The 24,688-nt window shown below is 57.7% G+C and overlaps 3 protein-coding genes across 11 annotated transcripts; 1 reads left to right on the top strand and 2 right to left on the bottom strand.

The window, feature by feature from the left end:
- Positions 1–156: 156 nt before the first annotated feature.
- ZNF668 (zinc finger protein 668) lies at positions 157–9,293 on the bottom strand. Of its 4 annotated transcripts, none has more exons than XM_068565212.1 (4): positions 9,207–9,293; positions 5,200–5,265; positions 2,388–3,056; positions 157–1,957 (listed from the first exon to the last, which is right to left on the bottom strand). In XM_068565212.1, exons 3-4 carry the CDS (start codon positions 3,032–3,034, stop codon positions 745–747), a joined length of 1,860 nt encoding a protein of 619 aa, XP_068421313.1. In that variant the 5' UTR covers positions 3,035–3,056; positions 5,200–5,265; positions 9,207–9,293; the 3' UTR covers positions 157–744. The 4 variants fall into 4 exon arrangements, with proteins under 4 accessions (XP_068421313.1, XP_068421315.1, XP_068421314.1 ...); XM_068565214.1 differs by lacking the exon at positions 9,207–9,293 and adding an exon at positions 8,298–8,639; XM_068565213.1 differs by lacking the exon at positions 5,200–5,265.
- ZNF646 (zinc finger protein 646) lies at positions 8,359–18,710 on the top strand. Of its 6 annotated transcripts, none has more exons than XM_068565209.1 (4): positions 8,359–8,478; positions 9,652–9,788; positions 11,433–16,858; positions 18,182–18,710. In XM_068565209.1, the coding sequence occupies exons 3-4, from the start codon at positions 11,515–11,517 to the stop codon at positions 18,301–18,303; spliced, it is 5,466 nt and encodes a 1,821-aa protein (XP_068421310.1). In that variant the 5' UTR covers positions 8,359–8,478; positions 9,652–9,788; positions 11,433–11,514; the 3' UTR covers positions 18,304–18,710. The 6 variants fall into 6 exon arrangements, 5 of the variants coding, with proteins under 5 accessions (XP_068421310.1, XP_068421311.1, XP_068421309.1 ...); XM_068565210.1 differs by lacking the exon at positions 8,359–8,478 and adding an exon at positions 9,368–9,538; XM_068565208.1 differs by lacking the exon at positions 8,359–8,478 and having other exon boundaries at positions 9,368–9,788.
- On the bottom strand, positions 18,703–24,611 carry PRSS53 (serine protease 53). Its single transcript, XM_068565218.1, is given in 11 exon segments — positions 18,703–19,405; positions 19,408–19,618; positions 19,840–19,985; positions 20,072–20,316; positions 20,401–20,551; positions 21,344–21,563; positions 21,707–21,861; positions 22,005–22,267; positions 22,595–22,757; positions 22,863–22,883; positions 23,833–24,611. Coding segments are annotated over 11 exon segments (1,737 nt in total). The 5' UTR covers positions 23,891–24,611; the 3' UTR covers positions 18,703–19,301.
- Positions 24,612–24,688: the final 77 nt, after the last annotated feature.

Consider the following 24,688-nt stretch of genomic DNA (forward strand, 5'->3'; position numbering starts at 1 on the left):
TTTAGTTAGGTCTTATATCCTTCAGGACAGAGATACCATTTTCTTCATACAGGGTTTGCATGTTTTTTGTGAGGTTTACTCCTTTGTAGTTTATGGGTTTTGTTGTTATTGTGAATGGGACCCCAAGTATATTTTCTAATTTGTTATTGCAATTTATGGGAAATATACTAACTTTGGGTCTCAGTTTATTATCTGCAAAAACACAGACGTAGAGCTACTCAGTAACAGGTCAAGTAAGTGTGGGCTAAACAAAGCGAAATAGATTTGTTCATTGCAGGACTTATCGATGACTTTAATATACTTTGATCACCAAGAATCCCCAAGAAGGGTACAGGAATTTCCTGTACTTACTTGACCACGGAACCCTTTGTCACAAGACATTCTGAAACATATTTAGAGAAAACAGTGCACCCAAAGACCCTTCTAGTTTCTAATCTGTCAATCCAGGGATCTCCACGGAACCTTATCTAATGCCCAAACTCCCATTACTTACCCCCGACCAGAACACAGAAGACAACCCAGTGTCAAAGTGAATGCTTTAATGAGTGGTGCTCAGAGGGAGCCATGTCTCTCGCAGGCTGCTGCCAGCCTCCACTGTCCCCAGCTCTTTGTCAGGAAGGTGAGCTAGCTGCCTGGGGCGAAGGAATGGATCTGGAGTCTAAGAGTGAGCTGAGGCAAAGGGAGGTTCAGGAAGCACCCTGTAGGGGCGGAGCTCCCGGGAGTGTGGCAGAGGGGGCCTGGGCCTCAGGCTGGGCCCTCTTCAGGCATTCCTAGCAAAGCCACGAGGGGCTCGAGGGGCGTGGGGGCCCCGATGGGCACAGGGTGGGTGCGTTCGTGCTTGCGCAGGTCGCTGGCACTTAAGAAGGCCTTGGGGCAGTGGGGGCAGGTGTAGGGGCGCACAGAGCTGTGGGTGCGGCTGTGCTTGCGCAGCCCAGCCCGGTCTGAGAAGCTCTTGCCGCACTGGGTGCAGGGAAAGGGCCGGAGCTCTGGGTGTGAGCGCTCGTGCCGTCGCAGCAAGGTCAGCGTGGAGAACGTCTCCTTGCACTCCCGGCATACAAACTGTGGTGGTTTCTCGTCCACCTCCTCACCCCCCACTTCGTCTGCCCCCCCCAAGGGACCAGGAGCCTCCCCAACCCCAGCATCTTGGCACTCCACGTGCTCCACGGTCATGCCCACCACTTGCCACTGGGTGGCCATCACACCACCCGATTCCGGGGGCAGCCCCAGCAGCCCTGCTGCAGGGTCCCCGAGCCCCGCCCCTGCTGCCGGGGCCGCTGAGCCCTCGCCTGCCACACTGACCGGCAGCGCCAGCCCCACTACCAGCTCCTGCGGCGGGGGAGGCCCTGCGGCCTCGCTACTGCGATGGGTCCGCTCGTGCTTCCTCAGGCTTGACGAGACCACGAAGGACTTTCCGCAGGCGTTGCAGTGGAAGGGGCGCTCACCCGAGTGCACCCGGCTGTGCTTAGTGAGACTGGCTCGCTCGGCGAAGGCTCGCCCGCATTCCTCGCAGCGGAAGGGCCGCTGGCCGGAGTGCACCAGCGCGTGCCGCTTGAGGTCCCAGGACGCCACGAACGTCTTGTCACACTGCAGGCACTTGAACGGCCGGTCGCCCGTGTGCACCCGCCGATGCATGGCCAGGTCGGCCGGCTGCCGGAAGTCCTTGCCGCACTTCTCGCAGCGGTAGGGTTTCACACCCTCGTGCGCCCGCTGGTGGCGCCGGAAGCTCGAGGGGTCGGAGAACATGCGGCCGCAGCGGGGGCAAAGAAAGGGCTTCTCGCCAGAGTGCGTGCGCTCGTGGCTCTGGTAGGAGCTGAGCTGCGTGAAGCCCTTGCCACAGGCTGGGCAGCGGTACGGCTTTTGCGCCGCATGGATGCGCTGGTGGCACGTGAGCGAGGACGAGCGGGAGAAGCTCTTCCCGCACTCTGAGCAGAGGAAGGGGCGCTCGCCGGTGTGGGACCTGTGGGAGTGCAGAGAGCCGGAGTGAAGGTGGCAGCCCATCGCCCGACCCCCGCCGCCTGTCTGCACTGTACGTTAGGGCCCCCTAACATCACTGGGGCCTTGGCCCAATCCCCTAAGGGCCACAGGTCTGTACCTCAGAGTAAGAAACCTTCAGGCTGGGTGTCTAGGTGTTCTAGATCCATCTCTGCACTCAACAGACCCGGCCCCCACTCGCACCTCCTGGGCAGCAGCCCAACTTCAAGCCCCGCCCCTTTCCTAGTCCAGGAACCCAGGCCTATCAGACCCCAATTCCACCCTCCGCCCCCATAGCTCTGCCTCACTCACTTTCCCATTGGTTCCTTCCGATCTTTGGGACTCAACGCCTTCACGCTATTGGTGCGCTCTTCCCAACCCCTTCAGCCGCCCCCCACCCAGCCCAGCGCCCTCACCGCTCGTGGTTGCGGAGGTCCTTGAGTTCCGCGTAGGCCTTGCCGCAGCGCTCGCAGCTGTAGGGCCGCAGGCCTGCGTGCGTGCGCCGGTGCTTGCGGAACACTGAGGGGTCAGCGAAGCTCTTGCCACAGTCGGCGCAGGCGTAGGGCCTCTCGCCGGTGTGACCGCGCTGGTGGATCTTGAGCTTGGAGAGCGCGCCATAGGCCTTGGGGCAGTGCGCACAGCGGAAAGGCAATTCGCCGGCGTGCGAGGCCAGGTGCACGCGCAGGCACACGGGCTGCATGAAGCGGCGACCGCACTCAGGGCAAGGGAAGGGCTTCTCGCCCGTGTGGCTGCGCCCGTGACTGCGTAGCTCTGGTGCCGTTTTGTAGGCCTTGGGGCACAGCGGGCACGCATACGGCCGAGGCTTCGCCGCTGCTCCTGACACCTTGTCCCCGCTGGCATCCTCCGCTTTGGGGTCTGTCTCTGGCTTCAGCTTTGCCACGGCCACCTCCTCTGTGCAGTCTGCAGGCCCATGTGTGGCAGCATGGCGTGCTGCCCGGGGTGCATTTGGAAACGTCTTGGTACAGGACAGGCACTTATAGCGGCGGCCAGAGCGCTTGTAGCCTGGGGCTGGGGACCTCTCCTCCGAAGACTCTACCTCCATGGCCTGGATGGGCGGGGCTTCTCTGCAAGAGAGGCAAAGTTAGAAGCCACACCCCTTTCCAATTCTCCAAGGCCTGTCTCCTCACCAAAGCCCTCTGAGGCCTCAGAAGGAACTCTGTCTTATCTGCATTTCCCACCCGGGATGCACATCCTTCCTCGCAAACATTCCTGTCTCTCTGCGCTCAAGTTTCCTCTCTGGTCTGTTCACTGATGAAAGGAGCTGGACCAGGTGACCTCAGAGGAACTAAGAGAGGAGGCCGGGATCATCGAAATGCCCACCTGCACTTCCGTCCCCAGCCTCTGGGCTTCTCCAAACCCTGTGGCATTCCCAGAAGGCCCAGGCTCTGTCCATCTCACCATCTTCCTTCTACAGCTCAGAATCCAAGACATGTGCAAGGCTGCAGACACGGAGGCTACCTAGATGTGGGTCTGGCCTGAAGGTCTCCAAGTGCTCAGGAAAGACAAAGGTAGGGCCAGAAGAAGGCAGAGCCAGTGGGCTAAATGTGGTGATTGGCACCATCTGTCTGGAAGGGATAGGTCCCCAGCGTATGTATTTTGTCTTTCCCCTCTGGTTGGTTAGCTTGCAGAGGCAGCAACTGTTCACACAGAATTCTGGCCTTGCACAGCTGTAAGGTACTCCACCCCAGATAGGAATCCTGGTCCACCCTCTGCTCTGGAATGGGTCTTTGGTTCTTGCTCCCATAACTCTGGTAATGGGAAGCTCAATTACTCTCAAAGCAGCTTGAGCCATTGCTAGCAGAAGTTAGAAGTCTCTGTCTCATACTCAATGTATCTGCTCTGGCCTGGCCTCCTGGGACACCCACTCTAGCTATGGCCCCTTCCTTCTCCGTTCAGAGCCCAGACAGCCTCCACCCAGCTGCTCCTGCAGATCATGGCTGGGAGGAAATAGAATTAACAGCTGCATTAGTCTTAACACCAGCTCATCCTCCCTGGAGGATGAAGGGAAGAGGATTACAGCAGATCCACTTAAGGTGCAGCAGCTGCTGGGGCAGCCAGGGTGGGGGGAAGGACAATGTTATAGAGAGGGGAGGGGAGCCAGGTGTGTCCAAAAGATGGGCTGGGAGGTAGGAGGTTTGGATTCTAGCACTCCTTTCTAGGCCTGTTTCATCATCTGTATACCTCAGGGGTTGGTGTCTTCTAAGTTATGACCCAGGGAGGATGCAGGAGTCCCCGGGTGATTGGCAAGGGCTGCATCTTTAGAATCAGCATCGTTCTGCCTGGTGGCCCTGCCTCAGTCTCCCACCCCTACACACACAATCTAGTGTGCACAGGCAGCCGGAGTCTTCTCCCTAAGGTACCATGTGATGCTCTGTCCCCTGCTCAAGAATTTTTCATGGCTTCCATCACACCATGCAAGTTCCCAGGTCCTTCCTGGCTGTTATAAATCCTACCAATCCTTCCTTTGAGCCTTACTTCCCAAAGGAAGGTCTTCCTGCATCTCCCCTTTGGTTTCTGGCCTACATCCCACACAGCTCTGTTCCACCCTCAGCTTGGTTTTTTCACTTTTCGAACTAAATCCTAGGGCTGGAAGGTGAGTTAAAGGGCTTGAGGCCCAGCCTTCCCCAGGGCTTGAATTCTGCCTACGGTTTCTAGGGAATCTGCCTATCCTTGGATGAGGCCCTCACTACCTCCTTTCCAGATCATCTCTGGACAGTCTGATCAAGTTTCTCCTTAATAAAAATGACAGCCTGGGACTTCCCTGGTGACTCAGTGGATAAGACTCCGTGCTCCCAACGCAGGGGGCCCGGGTTCCATCCCTGGTCAAGGAACTAGATCCCACATGCACGCCGCAACTTAGAGTTCGCATGCCACAACTAAGGAGCCCGGGAGCTACAACTAAGGAGCCTGACTGCCACAACTAAGACCTGATGCCACCAAATAAATAAATAAATAAATAAATAAATAAATAAATAAATATTTTAAAAAAGAAAATGATAGCTCACGTTTACCGAGCACCTGCTAAACAATAGGCAACATCCTAACCTTTTTACATGTATTAACTTACTTGCACTTCATGTCAGCACCATGAAAAAAGTTCTGTTATTACCCCCTTTCACAGATAAGGGAACTGAGGCCCAGAGAAACAATTTAGCATTGTCGTTAAGTGCAGTCTCCGAAGCCAAACTGCATGGCTTCGAATCTTACCTTCCTCACTTCCTAGCTGTGACCTTGTGCAATTTACTTCATGCCGTAGGACCTCAGTTTTCTCATCTGAAAAAAGGGAGGTAATAACACTACTTACCTCACAGGGTTGGGCGAGGGCTGAATGAGATAAGAATAATTACTCCCCTTAGGCTTCCCTGGTGGTGCAGTGGTTGAGAATCCGCCTGCCAATGCAGGGGACACGGGTTCGAGCCCTGGTCTGGGAAGATCCCACATGCCGAGGAGCAGCTGGGCCCGTGAGCCACAACTACTGAGTCTGCGTGTCTGGAGCCTGTGCTCCGCAACGGGAGAGGCCGTGACGGTGAGAGGCCCGCGCACAGCGATGAAGAGTGGCCCCCGCTCGCCACAACTAGAGAAAGCCCTCGCACAGAAACAAAGACCCAACACAGCCATAAATAAATAAATAAATAAATTTATTTAAAAAAAGAATAATTACTCCCCTCAATTACTGAATCTTCTCAGAGCCAGACACCTTGCTGAGTGTGCAACCTTATTTAATTCTCTCATAGCTTCCTGAGATAGGGATTATTGTCCTCATTTTACAGATGAATAAACTGAGGTTCTGAGAAGGTTAGTGATTAACCCATGGTCACATACCTAGTAACTCATGCAGCTGAGACTTGAATCCAGGTGTTTAATTCACCTTGAGTAGTTGGGCCCTCCCAGACTTATCTGCTACCTGGGCCAGCCCCACGACGACCAGAACCCTGAGCTCAGGTTATACCTTGGTCTCCTCATTCCTGTAGAAGTCCCTGGAGACCAGAGCCAGCACCCTTTATGTTTCTGTTTCCCTCTCAGAGGGCTGGACCCGTGGGTTCCAAGCTCTGGGCCTCAGTCTTCCCATCTGTGAGCCAGAAACCAGGTAGCTGGAGGGGTAAATCCCTCCTCCTAAGGCACTTCCCAGGGGAAATAGTAGGGGCGTGCCAGGCACAAGCTCTATAAAGAACGAAGGGTCAGGTAGGCTAGGCCCCTGTCTAAAACCCCTGCATTGGGAATTCCCTGGTGGTCCAGTGGTTAAGAATCCACCTTCCAAAGCAGGGGACATGGGTTTGATTCCTAGTCGGGGAAGTAAGATCCCACATGCCACGGGGCAACTAAGCCCGCGTATCACAACTAGAGAAGCCTGCACGCCACAACGAAGACCCAGTGCAACCAAAAAAATAAGTAAAAAAAAAACAAACAAAAAACCCATCATCAGCTCTTCACTTCCCTGTTCACGGAGGACTCTTCCACCCACCACTCCCTAGAGTGATTCTGTGAACTCGCTGCATGAAAATAATCATGCAGGGAGCATGGGGTAGGACTCAGAAATCTATTCTAAACATGCTTTCTGGGTCATTCCAGCTAACACTCATTTAAGAACCTTAGGTTTTCAGAAGCTTCTAGGAGAGAGGCATTTTTAATACACCTCTTTTTCAGATGTGGAGATTAAGGCCCCCGTAAGGGAAAAAACTTACACATAAGGAAACATAGCTAGTCAAGGAGCCCAGACTCAAACACGAGTCTTCAGGTCCCTGGGCTGGGCTCTTTCTCTACCAGTCTTCATTTACTTAAGGTTTATTAGCCAAATCATGAGACTTTCCACTGCTCCCAGGACAAAGACCAATATCTTTTCCATGGCAAGCAAGGCCCTGAACTATCTACCTCCTGCCTATCCCATCTCCCACTCCTCTCCCCTTGGCTCACTAGGCTCTACCCACACAGGCTCTCCCTTTATCCCCTCAAAGACTTAAATTCCTTCCCATCTCAGGGACTTTGCACTAGTAGTTTCCTCTGCTAGAAACATTATTTCCGAGGGTCTTTGGGTAGCTATCTCTTTGATTCCATTTGGGTCTCAGCTCCCTGTCACCTCCTTAAAGAGGGCTTTCCTGACCACCTTTCTTAATGCTATCTGCACCCCTGCTAATCACTCTCTATCCCCCTCCTGTTTAATTTCCTTCATGTTGCTCATCTGGATAACATTCCTTGCAAATTTGCCATGGGCCAGGTATCATTCTAAGCATTTTATGTGTACTACTCAAGCTAAGCCTCACGACGGCCTAGGAGCTTGTTATGGATGAATGTGCGCATGCATGGAAGCAAGGCCATGTGAGAACTTAGACAGAAGGTGGCCACATACGACCCAAGAAAGGAGCCTTCACCAGGAACTGAATTGGCCAGCACCTTGATCTTGGACACCTCAACCTCCAGAACGGTGAGAAATAAATTTCTGTTGTGCCCCCCAGTCTGTTATGGTTTTCTGTTGTTGTTGTTATGGTAGCCCAAACAGACTAAGTTAAATAGTATTATTTTCCCCCCATTTTTCAGACAAGGATACTGAGGCACACAGAAGTGAAGAAACTAGTCACAGTCACAGCCAATACTCAAAGCCAGGTGGTCTGCCTCCCAAACTTCTGCCCTCTGTCCCCTGCTTATTGCTTTGCTAGCACTTATACATTTTATGGTTCAGTTGTTAATTCTCTGTCTCCAGCTTGAGAGTCTAGGCTGGCAAAGAGCCAGGAACCTTTATTATTCTGTATCCTCTACGCATAGAACCATGCTTGGTGCCCAAAACAAACTGAACAAATCAACCTCCGAGGCGGTATTTGAACCCAGGTCTATAGCCTCTGCCTCCTCCATAGTAGGAGTCTGTAAGAATGTCAGTCAACAACTATTTAGTAACTGAATTTCTCTGCTTTTCCAAGTTCACAGGGTCCATATATCGCCCCCAGTATCCCACAGTGGATTCATTGCTCTGGTGAGGGAGGCTTGTCTTTGTCTTTGTTTACTCCTGAATTTAGGGGGCGGGGGACGTCCTGCTGCATGAACAGGCTCTAAATGCCAGGGATGCAGAGATTTAATTCCTAGAGTTTAGAACCCTGCGGGCAGTGATGAGGTGAAGAGCCACTTTTTATCCTCTCTGCACCTCAGTCTCCCCACCTCTAAACAAGTAGTTATCAATAGGCCTCACAGGCCATGAGAGATCCGGTGAGACGGCAGATGGGGAACTGTGAACCATGCAGAGATAAGAACTAATCATCTCCTAGGCGTCCAATCTGGTCAGTCCACAACCTAATCCCAACCCCCTTTTCCAGCCTCACCTCCAGGGGCAGTGTGCCCCTCCCGACAGCGACCTTAGCTCCAGCCACAATTCTCAAACTTCACCACCCAAATACATCTCCATATGCAGTTCCCTCTGCCTTCTCCCGTGGGAAAACTCTTTTGCATCCTTCAAATACCTGCTTCCCCAGTGCTCTCAGGAATACTTAATAGACTATAGAGGTAAGAGCGCCATGGCTCTCTGGGCCTCAGTTTTCTCATCAGTAAAATGAGGTCTCTGAGGCATGTGGGAGTTTTAAGGTCGTTAGAGCCGAGAGCTGCGGAAACCTTGCGCATTCTCGCTCCCTGCAACTGTCTACGTGTCGGAACCCCCGGCAGACAGACAGACCCGCAGGGAGGGCCCTGGGCTGCCTCTTCTCAGGAAAAGCCCTGGGAAAACGTGGCATCGGAGAACGTGGCAAGAAGGAGTGAACGAAGGATGACAGAATGAACAAATGAATGGACCGAAGGCCATACTTTGGACAAAGGACGGCAAGATGGCGTTCTCTAGGACCGCGGGAGGGGCGGCCAGGACCTCGACCGGGGAGGGGGGACGCCGGCGCCGGGGACCGTGCTTGACGGGCCGCACGCCTGGGACAAAAGCCTGCAACATGGCGGGCTCTAGGACCCTCGTGCGCGCACGGCGCAAGGCGGGCAGCCGTGCCGCCCGAGCCCAGGCGTCTGCTGCAGCCGGTCCGCCGGGACAGCCGGCGGGTTCTAGGACCCGCTGGGCCCAGAGCCCGCCCGCCCGCGCCCTCCCGGGGCCGCACTCCTCCCGCCCCTCCCGCGCCGCTCGCGCCAGGCCAACCCCATCTGCCCTCTGCACCCACAGGGAAACTGAGGCCCGTTCGGATTGCGTCCGCAGTGGGACTGCCCGGGGGTCCCTGCGGCTTCCCGCCGGCATTTCCTACCTGAACAGACTGGGGCTGGCTCCGTGGCGTCAACGGCAGCTCCTCTCACCGACGGAGCCCGGGACACAGCCAGGGAGCGGCAGGCGCTAGGACCCAGCTTGTGGGGGGGGGGGAGGGGGAGGGACGGGAGGCGGGGCCGGCGAGCGGAAGTGGAAGGGAGCTTTTCCCGCTAGGGAGGAAGGCGAAGTTTATCCGAGCACCCCCAGCCGAAGGTGGCGGAGAAACACCTTGCAGGGGGTCTCTGTGGGTGCTAATGACAGAGGACACCGGAATAGGTTTACGGGATGCACCGGCTATTGCTAGCCTGGGGATAGATCACCGTGAACTAGAAGGTGGGAGGACAGAAAGGCCATGCCCAAGATTTGTAGTACCTAAATCCGCTTATATTCCACAACATTTCCCTTAATAGCAAGGAGTAAATGACGCTCCCTTCATCTGTCTTTAGAAGTTTTACAAGAAGCCCCAGGAAAAGTGTCGCCAAAATACTGAGGCCAGGACTGCAGAACCCTTTTTATCCTCTTCTCCGCTCAGCCAATATGCACCGGAAGGATTTTAGCGGCTCTTCCCGGAAGTGTGGCTAAGGTTAGTGCAGAATGACACAGCTCTTTGACCTACGTGGGCGGGGTCAGGGTCGCGCGTTAGCTGCTTCTCATCTAGCACCGGAAATGTGTCTGTGTAGAACCGCTGCTGGGAGGCGGGACAGAAGCATTTTTAAGGCGGAAGTTTCGCGGGGAAGCTTTTGCGGCTAGGACACTTCCTGTTTCCTAGTAACAATAGGAAGTGTCCGCGGAGCTGGGGGGTAGACTGCTGGCTCGTGCCAGCTGCGCCCTCTTTCCTCTGCGTCCTTCCTTCTCCCCCTCTCTTTTCCCTCTTTCCCTCAGCTCCCACCGCCCAGGAACCCTGGCAGACTGTGCGTGTGTGGGAGCTCGAGAGCCCCTCCACAACCACCCCTTGGGGCGCGCGGCTGCAGTTAGGGTGAGGGTCCCAGTGCGCAGGCGCACTCCCGTTCGCGGTCCCCAACGGACGCACCCGCGGCGGGAACGAGAAGGGGCCACCGGTGTGAGGTAGGGGTCCTAAGAGAAAACTGGTCGAGGAGATGAGTGAGGCAAGAGGACCTTATTGGTGGTTGATTAGGAGAGGCGACTCTTGAGCGAAGGGGCTTTGTGAAGTGAGACTTCTGGGAGCAGGTTCAGTAAGGGGGTTTAGAGTCGGAGATAGGAGTTGTATTGGGGTCCCAAGGGAGTGAACAGTCAGAGTCAGAGAAGGCCAAGGTGATGTAGGAGGCATGGGGGCCTGCCATGGAGAGAGCAAGGGCTTTGGAAAGAAGATTGTCCGAGTCAAACGGGCTGGCTCGTGTGTAAACTGGGATAACAGAGGCACTGCAGTGTGTTGTGAGGACTAAGTGACATAACGAATATTCTTTACTTAGCACAGTGCCTGACACACGGTAATGCTTAGGTAGCACGTGTTGCTATTGTCATCAGTATTATGAGAGAAGGTAGAAGAAAAAATGAGAAGGGATGGAGAGGCGTAGGAAAGAAATAGGTAGAGGGTGAAGAACCAGAAAGGAGACGAAATTTCCAAGATGGAAGATCGTTTGGAATCCGGGGAACCCAAGAGTCTTTCAGAAAGGTGACTTTGTGACCCTGAAAGGAATAGGGCAGGTGGGGGAACAAGCCAGCCCTTTCTCTGAAGGGGGCCTCTAACCTCACCTCTCAGGTCCTAGGCTGTCAACTGAAGAAAGAGACTGCTTCTTCCATGCCTCTAGGCTACTCTGTTTAGCTGAGGGGTGAAGGAAGGAGGATTGGACTTACCTTATAGAAGGTTCTAGGAGAGGTACAGGTTTCCTTTTAAGATGTCGCAGAAGATAGGTTGTTTCAGATTTATAGAGAGCAGAGAGTTAGGGACAGTAAGGCTTTTGGGATTTGGTCTGAAGACAGAATAATAGGTTTGTGATCAGAGGTAGGTTGCATTCCTTTAGACGTCAGTTTCCTTACCTATATCTCCAGAGATGAGTCAGGCCTAGAGGAGCTCCCATGTTTGGGGAGCTTGTATGCAGGGAAGTATTAAATGATGGTGCTTCCAGAATAGATCCAGTAGAGAGCAGGTCTCTGGGCATTGCTGCTTGGGGAACCCATGTGTGCCCTCTGGTGAACTTGTTGCTCATGGAACTAAGAGGCAAAGTTAATTCAGGCCTTCTTTCTGACCACTGCCCCCTGTTCCTAGGCCTTGGACCCTCCACCAGAGGACGATGCTGCTGCCACCTGCCTGCTCTTCCTGAACCTTCAGGTTTCTGCCACACTGCCCCATGGAGGACACGCCCACCTCACTCAGCTGCACTGACTGTCAGCGCCACTTTCCTAGCCTCCCAGAACTGTCACGGCACCGAGAACTGCTCCATCCATCTTCCAACCAGGACAGTGAGGAGGCTGACAGCATCCCTCGGCCCTACCGCTGTCAGCAGTGTGGGCGGGGCTATCGTCACCCAGGGAGCCTGGTCAACCACCGCCGGACCCACGAGACTGGCCTTTTCCCCTGTACCACCTGTGGCAAGGACTTCACCAATCCCATGGCCCTCAAGAGCCACATGAGGACTCATGCTCCTGAAGGCCGCCGGCGGCGCAGGCCTCCGCGCCCCAAGGAAGCCACTCCATGCCTCCAGGGGGAGACAGTGTCCACTGACTCCTGGGGCCAGAGGCTTGGCCCTGGGGAAGGCTGGGAAAACCAGAAGAAACATACTGAAGAGACATCTGGCTGTGAATCTGGGCCAGACTCTAGGGCAGCTCTGGGCACTTGGGAAGATCCACCCACCAGACAAAGAGAAGGCTGGGAAAGCCAGCCAGATCCTGAGGAGGGCACAGAGGGCTGGGGGCCCACCACCAACTCTGCCGGAGACCCACCGCTCCCCACCCCGGCCAGCAGTCTCCTTAGCAATTTGGAACAGTATTTGGCTGAATCAGTAGTGAATTTCACAGCGGGTGAGGAACCCGCCCAGTCCCCTCCTGCTGAGGATGAGCGGCGGTACAAATGCAGTCAATGTGGCAAGACCTACAAGCATGCCGGGAGCCTCACCAACCACCGCCAGAGCCACACCCTGGGCGTCTACCCTTGTGCCATCTGCTTCAAGGAGTTCTCTAACCTCATGGCTCTGAAGAATCACTCCCGACTCCATGCCCAGTATCGGCCTTACCAGTGTCCCCACTGCCCCCGCGCCTTCCGGCTCCCCCGAGAGCTGCTGGAACATCAGCAATCCCATGAGGGTGAAAGTCAGGAGCGGCTGTGGGAAGAGAAAGGGATACCCACCACCAATGGGCACGCAGACGAGAGCAGCCGGGAACAGCTCCCTGGTACACAGATGCTGAATGGCTCTGGGGAGCTGAGCACCTCTGGGGAGCTGGAAGATAGCAGCCTGGAGGAGTACCGGCCATTCCACTGTGGGGACTGTGGCCGTACCTACCGCCATGCTGGGAGCCTCATCAACCATCGCAAGAGCCACCAGACAGGTGTCTACCCCTGCTCCATCTGTTCCAAGCAGCTGTTCAACGCAGCTGCCCTCAAAAACCACGTGCGGGCACATCACAGACCCCGGCAAGGAGCCGGAGAGGATGGGCAGCCATCAGTACTGCCAGCTCCCCTGCCGCTGGCTGAGACCACCCACAAAGAGAAGGAGGTCCCCGCCGCCACCCTGGACCACCGCCCCTATAAGTGCAATGAGTGTGGTCGGGCTTACCGGCACCGGGGGAGCCTGGTGAACCACCGCCATAGCCATCGGACAGGAGAGTACCAGTGCTCACTCTGTCCCCGCAAGTACCCCAACCTCATGGCCCTGCGCAACCACGTGCGGGTACACTGCAAGGCTGCTCGCCGCAGCACAGGCCCAGGGGCCGAGGGTCCCCTCGGCCGCCGCAAGTTGGAGCTCCCAGCTGACCCAGTGGGAGCAGAGGCAGCCCCCCATTCAGGTCAGGGACCTGGGTGCAGACGTGAAGAGGGGGCCACCGATGTCCCGCCAGCAGCAGATAGGACCGCGCCACAGATATGTAGCCTGGGTGGCATGCTCTTTGAAGACCCTGAGAGTCTTGAACGTCACGGCCGGAGCCATGGGGAAGGGGAGAACGGCAGGACCGAGACCAGGGTGTCACCTCCTCGGGCGTTTGCCTGCCGAGACTGTGGAAAGAGCTATCGCCACTCAGGCAGCCTCATCAACCACCGGCAGACCCACCAGACGGGAGACTTCAGTTGCGGGGCCTGCGCCAAGCGCTTCCACACCGTGGCCGCCATGAAGAACCACATGCGCCGCCACAGTCGGCGGCGGAGCAGGCGGCACCGGAGGCGGGCTGGCAGTGCTGGCGGTGGGGGAGAAGCCGAACTCCCGTCAGGCGGGAGCTGGGCCCCAGAGCTGGTGGGAGACGGTGAGGGCCTGAGCCGTCCCCAAGACCCTTCAAGGCAAAGTCTGAGTGGAGCCGAAGGCAACATGGAAAGTGATGGGAGTTGTTTGCAGGCTGCAGCTGAAAGGGACAAATGTGGGCTTGAGAGGGATGAGGCCTGTTTCCAGGGTGATAAAGAGAGCAGCGGCACTGAGGAAGGACTGGAAAGGAAGGAGGCCTGTTTCCTTGACAACTTGGACGTCCCAGGCGATGAGGAGAGCAATGGGACTCGCTTCTGTGGTGGCCTCCCTGGGTTGGAGGAAGACCAGAAACCAGCCCCTGGCCAGCCCAGCTCCCCTTCCCACTCTGCCAGAGCCGCTGCTGGCTGGCAGGCTGAGGTCTCCCACACGTGTCCTGACTGTGGGCATTCTTTCCCCCACTCCGCTGGCCTGCTGAGCCACAGGCCCTGCCACCCACCGGGCATCTATCAGTGCTCTCTCTGCCCGAAGGAGTTTGAGTCCTTGCCTGCCCTGCGCAGCCACTTCCAGAGCCATGGGCCCGGGGAGGCAGCCTCCGCACAGCCCTTCCTCTGCTGCCTCTGCGGCATGATCTTCCCTGGGCGGGCTGGCTACAGGCGTCACCGGCGCCAGGCTCATGACTCCTATGGTACGACTGAGGGCTCAGAGGAGGAGGGGGAAGAGGAAGGAGCAGCAGGGGCAGCCTCCACCCATAGCCCCCCACTGCAGCTCTCGGAAGCAGAACTGCTGAATCAGCTGCAGCGGGAGGTGGAGGCGCTGGATGGCGCCGGGTATGGGCACATCTGTGGCTGCTGCGGTCAGACCTACGATGACCTGGGCAGCCTGGAGCGTCACCATCAAAGCCAGAGTTCCGGGAACACCAACGGCGAGGTTCCCAGTCTCATTCATCACCCGGGAGAGTCAGGTGATGCCACGGGGATGGTTGCAGGTGGCACCTTTGAGGGCACGGTGACCTCTTTTTCTGGGGAGGGTGGAGACACAAAGTCTGGAGAGGGAGTAGGTGCCACGCTTGCAGACAGCCTTTGCATGCAGGGTGGGGAAAGTTCTCTGGAGACCCAGCCCCGCCCCTTCCGCTGCAACCAGTGCGGCAAGACCTATCGCCATGGGGGCAGCCTGGTGAACCACCGCAAGATCCACCAGACCGGAGACTTCATCTGCCCCGTCTGCTGCCGCTGCTACCCCAACCTGGCTGCTTATCGCAATCATCTGCGAAACCACCCGCGCTGCAAAGGCTCTGAGCCCCAGGTGGGGCCCGTTCCAGAGGCAGGAGGCAGCGGTGAGCCCCAAAACATGGCGGAGGAGGGCCTCGGGCAGGCAGAAGTGGAGAAGTTCCAGAAGGAACTTAAAGTGGAGCCCCTGGAGGAGGTGGCGAGGGTGAAGGAAGAGGCCTGGGAGGAGACCACTGTGAAGGGGGAGGAAATGGAGCCGAGGTTGGAGACTGCGGAGAAGGGCTGCCAGACTGAAGCCAGCTCCGAGCGGCCCTTCAGCTGCGAGGTGTGCGGCCGGTCCTACAAGCACGCCGGCAGCCTCATCAATCACCGGCAGAGCCACCAGACCGGCCACTTTGGCTGCCAGGCCTGCTCCAAAGGCTTCTCAAACCTCATGTCCCTCAAGAACCACCGGCGCATCCACGCGGATCCCCGGCGTTTCCGCTGCGCCGAATGTGGGAAGGCCTTCCGCCTGCGGAAGCAGCTGGCCAGCCACCAGCGGGTCCACATGGAGCGCGGTGGAGCTGGGGGCTCCCGCAAACTGCCCCGGGAAGATCGGCCCTTTCGCTGTGGGCAGTGTGGGCGGACCTACCGCCACGCCGGCAGCCTCCTGAACCACAGGCGTAGCCACGAGACGGGCCAGTATAGCTGTCCCGCCTGCCCCAAGACCTACTCCAACCGCATGGCCCTGAAGGACCACCAGAGGCTGCACTCGGAGAGCCGGCGGCGCCGAGCTGGGCGGTCCCGGCGGGCAGCTGTGCGCTGCGCCCTCTGCGGCCGGGGCTTCCCTGGCCGGGGATCTCTGGAGCGGCACCTGCGAGAGCATGAGGAGGAGGCCAGAGGGGGTCAGGGAGGCCCAAACGGCACCGAGGGCGGTGAGGGGAACCTGGTCGATGACCAGGGACTAGAGGGCAGGTGGTGCGGTACTGAGTCGGTATCCCCGCTGGAGGCTGGAGTCATGAGGCCAGCGGAGCAGAGTCAGAGCCCCCTCAAGGCAGCAGGTTTAGAAGGCACAGAGCCAATGTCCTGGGGCACGGGGAAAGCAGATGGGTGGCAAGGAGACAGAGGACTGGTGAATCATGATGGAGATTGGGTTCCTGGGGGTCACGTACCGACCAAGCCGGAAGACGAGTCAGGGGATAGTGTCCCCAGGAGTCCTTGCCACCTTGGCAACAGCCAGCCCAATGGACCTAGTCTGATTCCCATGGATAGCTGGAACAATGGAGACAGCAGCCCTCAGCTTCAGCCGGAGAGCCACTCCTTTTCCTGCAGCCCTTGTGGCAAGACCTCCTGCCAGTCGGAAGGGCCCTTGAAACACCACAACACCCACAAGACAGACCGTCACTATTGCCTGCTCTGCTCCAAGGAGTTCTTGAATCCTGTGGCCACCAAGAGCCAGAGCCACAACCACATAGCTGCCCAGACCTTTGCCTGCCCTGACTGTGGCAAGGCCTTTCGGTCCCACCATGAACTCGCCAGCCACCTGCAGACTCATGCCAGGGGACTCAGTCAGGTGTCGCCCCAGATGGAGGCCAGAGGTCCCAAAGCTGGGGCTGTGGAGGATGAGGTGGATCTCCCTGGTCAAGTCCGGAAGGCCCCATCAGAACCCCCCAGGGCCCCAGGAGAGAATGCCGGGAGAGCTAATGGAGGCCAAGGCGTCAGGTCTGCAGCAGCTGTGGACGAGGAGCGGCCCTTCCACTGTGCCCAGTGTGGGCGTTCCTACCGCCATGCCGGTAGCCTGCTGAACCACCAGAAGGCCCACACCACTGGACTGTATCCCTGCTCCCTCTGCCCCAAACTTCTACCCAACCTGCTGTCCCTTAAGAACCACGGCAGGACCCACACGGACCCCAAGCGCCACCGCTGCAGCGTCTGTGGCAAGGCCTTCCGGACAGCTGCCCGGCTGGAGGGCCACGGGCGGGTCCACGCACCCCGGGAGGGGCCCTTCACCTGCCCCCACTGTCCCCGCCACTTCCGCCGCCGCATCAGCTTCCTGCAGCACCAGCAGCAGCACCAGGAGGAGTGGGCAGTGGCCAGCTCTGGTACGGGGGCATGAGTGGGCTTGGGCAGAGGACTGAAAGGTCCCAGAGGAGGCGGGCACACAGTGGAAGGTAAAAACTGGCCCCAAGGGGAGCAAGGAGTGAGAGGATCACGTGGATTCCAGGAGGCGGCCAGGGCTGGGATGTAGAGAAAGCTAGTTTGCGGATGCTGCCTTTTGAGTAGCTGAGATCTGAACCCCTGGGGGCTACCTTACCCCAAGGTGAATAGGTAGCCTGGTGGGTTGGGGTAGTCGGGGGTGGTAGGGAGTGGTCAGGGGCAGAGGCAGCTGCCGGGGCTCCTCTGCTGTGCCGGAGCCAGAGAGGAACGGTATTTTTGTTTTGGGAGGGGAGGTAGCTGGGTACCACCTGGCTGCTGCATCCGGAAACTCCCCTGATCCAGCCAGTTAAGTAATGATTTCCAGAGAACAAGATGGTCTAGGTTCTGCTCTTCCCTAGAGTAGGCAAGGAGCCAGGGAAAAAGGAAGGGGGCATGGGAGGCGCCCCCAGACTGTGGCTTCCATGCTGACCTGGTCGGGGAACAGGGTCATTAGTTGGCACCCAGCTCCCTGTCCCTGTTTCCCCGAATCTTGTCTCTGCTCCCCCTCCTCTTTTTTTGGAAACTAGACCCTTGGCCCTTTCCCACCTGTATTGGCCCACGTTTCTTCTCCTTCCCTTTATTCAACCTTCTTCTCTCTCTGCTGCGCATTTCCTTTTTGGGATCCAACCAAGCCACCCTTTCCACCTGCACACCCCCCTCCCCTCCGGCACACCTTTAATTGGAGGACTGAGTCACAGATAATTGTTTCTTTGAAGCCAGGCCCAGCTATAGCAACAACAGTTATCAGCCCCTATTTCCCATCCTCCATCAAGGGGAATCTCCAGGGAAAGACACCTCCGCCCAGCCTTGCTGGAGGACGAGGCTGCGGAGGAATGGGAGAGCCTGTTCCCTCAGCAAGTCCTGGGCTTGCTCTCCACCTCCCCTAGGGATCCGTAGCCCTTCTCCCAGGGCCCCTTCCATTTAGTGGCCCCCAAAGTGGGTGTCCCTGAGATGGTGGGCCCCTTGACCAGAGATTGTCAGGGCTGGAAGGGTGGGTGGTGAGATTCCCCTGAGAGTGCTGATAAGATGGCTTTCAGGATAAAAGATTTCTCGTGACCCCAAGGGAATGAGTGAGGAGCTAGTGAACCAGGTCTGGGGAAATAATTGGGAGTTCTCACACAGGCCTTGGGGGCAAGGGCTGTGGGGAATGGCCTGCAGGGCTAGGGAGGGGGAGGGGTACAAGCTGTGTGGGGTTTGTGCCCTCAGTCGCCTCGTCTCTCTCTCCCCAGGAACCCCAAAGGCACCTGCGGCGGGCAGAGGGGACTTGTCATTGCCCCCTCCACCCACCCCCACGACCCCACTCCTGGACCCTTCACCCCAGTGGCCTGCAGACCTCAGCTTCTCCCTCTGAACTTCAAGTTTCCAAAGATCAGAATACGGGGTAGGGGGAGGGCAGGTTGTAGGGAAAGGCTTGATCTCCTTGTTTTGCTCAGGAGTAGTTTGGGCATCCCCACCTCTCTTCTCCTCTCCTCCTGCAAAGAGGACCCAGATCTGGCTTCTTTCCCATGGAGGGGGTGAGATGTTCCTCCCGTCCTGTCCTTGAAGGACCTCCTTTCCCCTGCCTTTGTCACCATGCTCTTCCCTGTGACCAGCCCTGCAAGAAACCCAGTGCCAGGCTCTGCGGCCGGGCCACCCTCACCAGCCAGATTCCAACACTAGGGAGAGGCAGATTCAGAGAGAGCCATGGGTGGGAATGTTGCCTGTGGAAGGGGGGAGCCTTTTACTACAATTTGTAATTTATTTTCTAAAGTCTATTTTGTAACAATTTATTTAAGTTTAAAAATACAGGAAAATTGCTCCCCCCAAAAAAGAAATTTTCAAAGTACATGGCTGGTGTGGTTGTATCTGAGGGGATGACGAATAGGGAAAGCTGGGGATGCCTGCGTTGGACCGCAGAGCTGGACGTGGAGGGGGCATCCACAGGGGAGGTCTCCCTGTCCTGCAGAGGGGAGCGGGGGCAGCTGTCGGTCGGGGCAGGCTCCTTCCCAGAGCCCATTGCGCTGTCGGGCCTGCCCCAGTGGGGGACGGGGTCATGGGGGATGGCAGAGGGGCAGGGGCAGTGACGCAGGAATTGCCTCACTGTGACTGCAGTGTCCCAGAGCCACCTGTCAACAGCCGGCTGGCTGGCCGGTCAGGGAGAGGAAGGAGGGTGGGGCTGGCCTCGTCCTCACAGCTTCCCTCCCTTCCTGCCTTAGAGGAAGAGGAAGGAGGCGCTCCTCAGCCCCCATGACACATGAGAAAAGTTTGGTCTGAAGAGGTTGAGAGGCGTGCTCTCCCAGTCAAACAGTGACAAGAGCCAGAATTTGAATCCAGATGGGTCCGTCCACTGCTCCACCCCACCCAGGGCAGCTAGAGGTGGGTCAGGCCAGACCCTGCCCTGCCCTGCCCCAGGTCGAGAGAGAAGGTGTCTGCGGAGGCAGTGTTGGCACGAGGCCCCAGGGCCACGTACTCTTGTTAGCTGGGCAGCTTTCAGGCTCGGCCTCGGGCCCTGGCTCCTCAGCGAAGTAGACCCGCCATTCCAAACTGCTGACCCAGTTCTCATAGGTGGGGAGCCCTGTAAAGACGGCAGGCCTCGCCGGGCCTTCGCAGGCATCTCCGAAGCTGTGCAGCCCAGCCAGGAACCATGTGCCCCTCACTTCGTGCACCAGCGGTGTCCCCGACAGGCCCTGTCAGGGGTCAGGGGACACTAGTGACTTCCTTTTCTCCCTAGGCAGCTTCACGGGGCAGAAGGGGCTGAGGCTGGGGCTGGGGGTCTGGCTGTTTGGGAGCCAGTTGGCAGAAAGGCTGAGTTTCGGTGAGAGGTCTGAGGCCAAGCCTGGCAGAAGGTCTGTTCATGAGTGGCAGGGCGAGGGGTCCGTGGGGTGAGGACAGGGGGAGTGGGGCTCACCTCACAGCCGGGCGGCTCACCCACAACACTGGTGCACACCATCTGCGGCAGAATGGGGGTTCTGTCGCTCCCAAGGGCTGCGTACAGGCGGCTACAGGCCCTGGGCCCCAGGAGGGTCACAGGCACTGTCTGAGGGGAGCTGGTGCCTGCAGGGCGACGGAGAAGACCCAGCTGCTGCCTCGGCCTCTAGGCTAGATGCACAGCTGCTGGTGGCCCTGTCCTACCTACGTACCTGCTCCTTGGCGGGCTAGCCCCAGGACCCAGCCGTGTTCCCCATCAGGCAGGTGGTGGTCCGCGTAGGGCAGGCAGAGGGGCCGCAGGCTGGAGCCCAGTGTTACGGGCTGGGCCAGCAGCAGGAGGGCCACGTCATAGCCCCCCTCTGGGTGGGTATACATCCCATGCAGGATGACTTTCTTCAGGCCCCGCTCCTCTGGTCCGGCCCCCAGGCCTACAGTCCATTCCTCTGGGGTCTGGCGCCTGTGCAGGGACAGCATTGACAGCACTGGGTGGCAGGGCTGCCAGCAAGGGTGGGGGCACAAAGGCAAGGGAGACGGGACTCACCCAGTGAAGCAGTGGGCAGCAGTCAGCACCACCTCCTCTGACACCAGGGCTCCGCCACAGGCCAGCTTCCCTTGGTGCTTCAGCCTGGCGTCCCAGGGCCGTGGGGAGGGAGCTTCTGCCTGGGCGCCTTCTCTCCTCAAGGATCCACAGGCTGAGACAGACAGATTACATCATCTGCCTTCCTGCTAAGTGCTCACTGCATGCCAGGCCCCGTGCTAAGTGCTTCCCATGTGCTATCAACCATCCTCACAATATCCTTTTAAGTTGAATCTTGGTTACCCTAATTACCGAAGGTAACCAAAGTTCCAGAGGGGTTAAGTGACTTTCTAGCTCACTAACCACAGGCAAATAGCCAACTTGAGATTCAAAACCCAGGGCCTAAGCTTTTAACTCTGATGGTCCAGGATCACGGGAGTGGCCTGCTCATCATTCCCTACCCCGCCTGTCGGCACCCCTCTGGGCTTGGAGTGGCCCCAGAACTCCTGGCTCACTGGTACTTCTCTTAACATCAAGATAGAGCTTCCGTCTCAGGAATTATTTTGCATGCAGTTTGCATGTTAGTCACTTACTGCCAGAATTAATGCCCCACTGAGTGGGAGCCCTGCCCTCTCCAATCTCATGGTGTTCCTGCTTGGAAATTTGCAGCCTACTCCAAAACCTTCAGCCAGATCCCAGAAATTCCTCTTCTTACCTAAACCCCAAATTCATAAAGTTCCAAAGCATCTATGCCTCTTAGCCGTAAATGGAGCTGTTCCCATCCTGGGGGCTGAAAGGGGCCTTATAAGCCCCCTCATTAGCCCCTGGTAGCGTGTGGATACCCTGTATCAGTTTTCTGTTCTGAGCTGAAATTTGTTCCACTGTGGCTTCCACCTGCTGCCCAGAAGTCATGCAGCCCTGGGGGGAGGTCCCCACACGTCCCGCTCCTGACACCCGCTGCTCATACCTACACAGCTGTCCTCATCACTGATCTCTGGGGTCTCAGGGTCCTGGGCTAGGAAGGCTGACCCCTGAGCTTGAGCCTGGAGCCAGGAGCTGTGAGCAGTCACGTCGGTCAGCAGCACAGGAGTGTCTTCCTGGGCACAGCCTGTTGCAAAACTGATGATCCCGGCTTGAACCCAGTGTCCGTCAGGTTCGCGGCACAGCACAGGGCCCCCGGAATCTCCCTGGAGCCGGGAAGCGTTGTCAAGGACAGATACCTGAGCCCCAGCCCTGGGCGGACACCCTCTACGTGTGGTCCTTCCACCAGTCCCTGTGGATTGAGTGCCCAGCCCCCTCCTGTTCCCTTCCCTTGTCCTCCCCCTCAGACCTGACAGGGCCCCTGCACCCCGGGCTGGGGACCTCCACACAGCATCCCAGGCCGGGCCGGGCTGGCCAGCAGCCGCTGATGCAGGCGGTTGTAGAGACAGTTACAGGTGGGGCGGCTGATTAGACGCAGGCGTATATTCCGTAGGGCCCTGGGAACTGGCGAAAGAGAGGGGGTTGGGGCTGGAGTCTGGGCTCGGAGGAGCAAGGGAGGCTGGGAACGGGGACAGTTGGCAGCTGAGGCTGTGTGACCTTGGGCAAGCAGAGTGCCCCTCTGGGCTCCAGCCTGGGCCAGCACTTACCGTCATTGTCCTGATCCCAGCCAGTGGCCCAGCAGTGGGTCCCAAAGGGGAAGCGATGGGCAGGTTGAGGCAAGCAGAGGGGTGTGTGGGCCATGGGGTGGGCGAGCCGTAGCAGGGCCAGGTCCGAGCCCTGGCTGTAGTGCTTATAGGCCCCGGGCAGCTGCAGAGCTGTCACCCCCACCTCCTCAGCCCCTGGGCTCAGCCCCTCATGCTTCAGAGAACCCAGGACAACTGACCAGGAGTGCAGTTCCGTGACTGCTGCCCTGCAAGTCGGGGGGACAAGACCCAGGCATTGAGTGCAAAGGGGGACGGTGACACCGTGGGAGACAGCACAAAGTGGGTGAAAGATGGACAGAAAACCTGTGGCTTTAAGCAAGGTCCATCCTTCTCCCAGTTCAGTTGTCTCATTTGTAAGGTTTCTACCATGAAGGGTCGTTAGGATTAACTTGATAGTACGTACCTGGCACATGGCATATTTTTAATAAGTGGTACTTTGTTACTCTAGGGGCAGGGCTCAGTCTTGCGGGGCTTGGGGACAAATCATTCACCCCCAAAGCCAGAAACCCTGTTTGACCGCAGCCGTGACTCACTTTTCGAAGCAGTGGGCCGCAGTGAGGACCCAGCTGTCCGCCACCAGGGACCCGCCGCAGATGTGGGCCCCCTGCCTCCTCACACTGGCCTGCCATGGCCACTCGCCAGGCACCGTGCTGCCCTCCTGAGGCGTGGAGGGACCAGGGCCACGCTGCCCGCATGCTGTGGAGAGGCGGGGGTCAGGCTGACAGCAGGCCCCTGTCCTGCCCTCACCCCTGGCCCGACCCAGACCCAAGTAAGGCCCAGCCCCATGGCCCCAGAGCTTACCACGCTGAGCCGCTTGAAGACCTGGGAAGAGAGAGACACAGGTGAGCCTTGGGGCAGGGAGCCTTACCTGCCCGGTCCAGCGTGGGTAGAGGGGACAGGTTTGGGGGGATTGGTTTGGGTTGCTGCTATGACTCTGTGGCTACCTCACCGGCCCCTCCCAGAATGAAAATATATGAGGTCAAGAAACAGCTTCTATTGGAAGCTATTCAGAGTGTACACTCAGTCATTAATTCTCCTGCCTCAGCCGTGCTCAGCACTCCTGGGCCTGAGCGGCAGGGCCTGGGGTTCAGCTTGGGACCAGGCCAAGCCTCCTCCAGGCCGCAGAACCCCCAACTCCTGCCCCCACCGCTGAGTCAGAGAGGCGGCCTGTGCATGTGGAAAGCGTTAGCTTAATTGTGCCCTGCGCTGCAGAGGCCTAAAAGGAATAATTAGAGGCCTGCGTCATGTCCAAGTTGGGGAGGGCGTCAAGAGATTGAGACTCACCCCGCCCCTGTTCTGACGACCTGGGCTCTGCCACCTTTCCAGAAACCATCAGAGACTCTACCAAAGGGTCCCCTGCCCTGCCTCTTCCCCATCACAGGCACACACAAACACACCATTGAACATCTACACCAGGAGAGACGGGACGTATGTAAAGGTGGGGAGACTGAGGCCACAGAGCCCCAGAACTTGCCTAAGGTCATTCTGGAAGTAGAGAGGCAGACGGGGCCACAGGGCGCACACACAGGCATAATGACAGTTCCTCCAGACACAGACTATAATCCAGCCCAAGGAAATCATACCCATTTGGACACAGGCGGCCACATACCCCTCCCCCCACACACAGCCGGACACGGTTACGTTGCAACAGGCTGACTGTGGCCTCCCGGGCAGGCGCTCTCTCACACATCAAGCTGCAGGGGGCTGCTGGGGTAGAGGACAGCCCCCGAACCCCACCATACCGCCTACCCCCCAAACACGGGTGACTCACCCTCTATGAAGACCACGGCTCCCAGGATGAGCAGCCTCGGTCCCCAGCTCCCCTTCATGCTGCTCCAAGCCACTCTGCCGCCTGTGCTCTGGGTTCTCCGAGAAGCCACCTGGGTCTCCCTAGCTCCACCTCTGCTCCACCCCCAGCTTCCTAGGAGTCAGGTGTCATTGCTTTTCCTGGGCTGGAAGGGAGCCAGTAGCTTCCAGCTCTGGGGCTGTGGCTGTGTGACCCTGGGCTGTTCACCGCCTCTCCCTGGGCCTCAGCCTTGGCCACACTGCCTGGGTTCAAATCCCAGTTCCCCCTAACACTTGAGTGACCTTGGACAGTTAGCCCGTTTGTGCCTTGTCTGAAAAACTCCACAAACTGTTGAGTGTAAAAGTGCTTAGACCGAAGCCTGACGGAGTAAACTTGCTCCCGAGCGTGGGAGCTGTCCCATTGGAACAGGTGAAGGGCATGGTGGGCAGGCCTTCCCCAGTTCTCACTCTTCATTTCAGCTTCCCTCCCAGGCTTGGGTCCAAATGGGTTTCATATATCTTCTCCTATTTTGATTCAGAGGCAGGGTGTACAGGGCTAGGTGTCAAGGGGCCAGGCTCTCTGCTTCTTGCTGGCTACGAGACTAGCAAATCTCAATGCCTCTCTGCCACCTTCCCGGGAAACAGGGTTACATGGTGCCCACCTTCCTCACAGGTGTTGGAAGACTCAATTAGGAGGGAGGAACACTCAGGGTGCATCCTTTTCCTCTTCCTGACTTCTAACTCAGAACAGACCAGACTGTTCAGGGACCCTGACCCCAACTCAGAGGCAGCTGTGGCTGCACAGAACCAGAAAGGTAGCTCTCACATGCTTGGCTGTCCCA

The sequence above is a fragment of the Eschrichtius robustus genome, chromosome 16 (assembly GCF_028021215.1).
Source record: "Eschrichtius robustus isolate mEscRob2 chromosome 16, mEscRob2.pri, whole genome shotgun sequence".
NCBI classification, from domain to species: domain Eukaryota; kingdom Metazoa; phylum Chordata; class Mammalia; order Artiodactyla; family Eschrichtiidae; genus Eschrichtius; species Eschrichtius robustus.

Excerpts from the sequence above, each read along its gene's own strand:
- ZNF668 (XM_068565213.1), bottom strand. The coding sequence starts at position 3,034 with ATGGAGGTAGAGTCTTCGGAGGAGAGGTCCCCAGCCCCAGGCTACAAG. Across the intron at positions 1,958-2,387 it reads GACCTCCGCAACCACGAGCG|GTCCCACACCGGCGAGCGCC; the intron begins GTGAGGGCGCTG and ends GCACTCCCACAG.
- ZNF646 (XM_068565209.1), top strand. The coding sequence starts at position 11,515 with ATGGAGGACACGCCCACCTCACTCAGCTGCACTGACTGTCAGCGCCAC. Across the intron at positions 16,859-18,181 it reads GTGGGCAGTGGCCAGCTCTG|GAACCCCAAAGGCACCTGCG; the intron begins GTACGGGGGCAT and ends CTCTCTCCCCAG.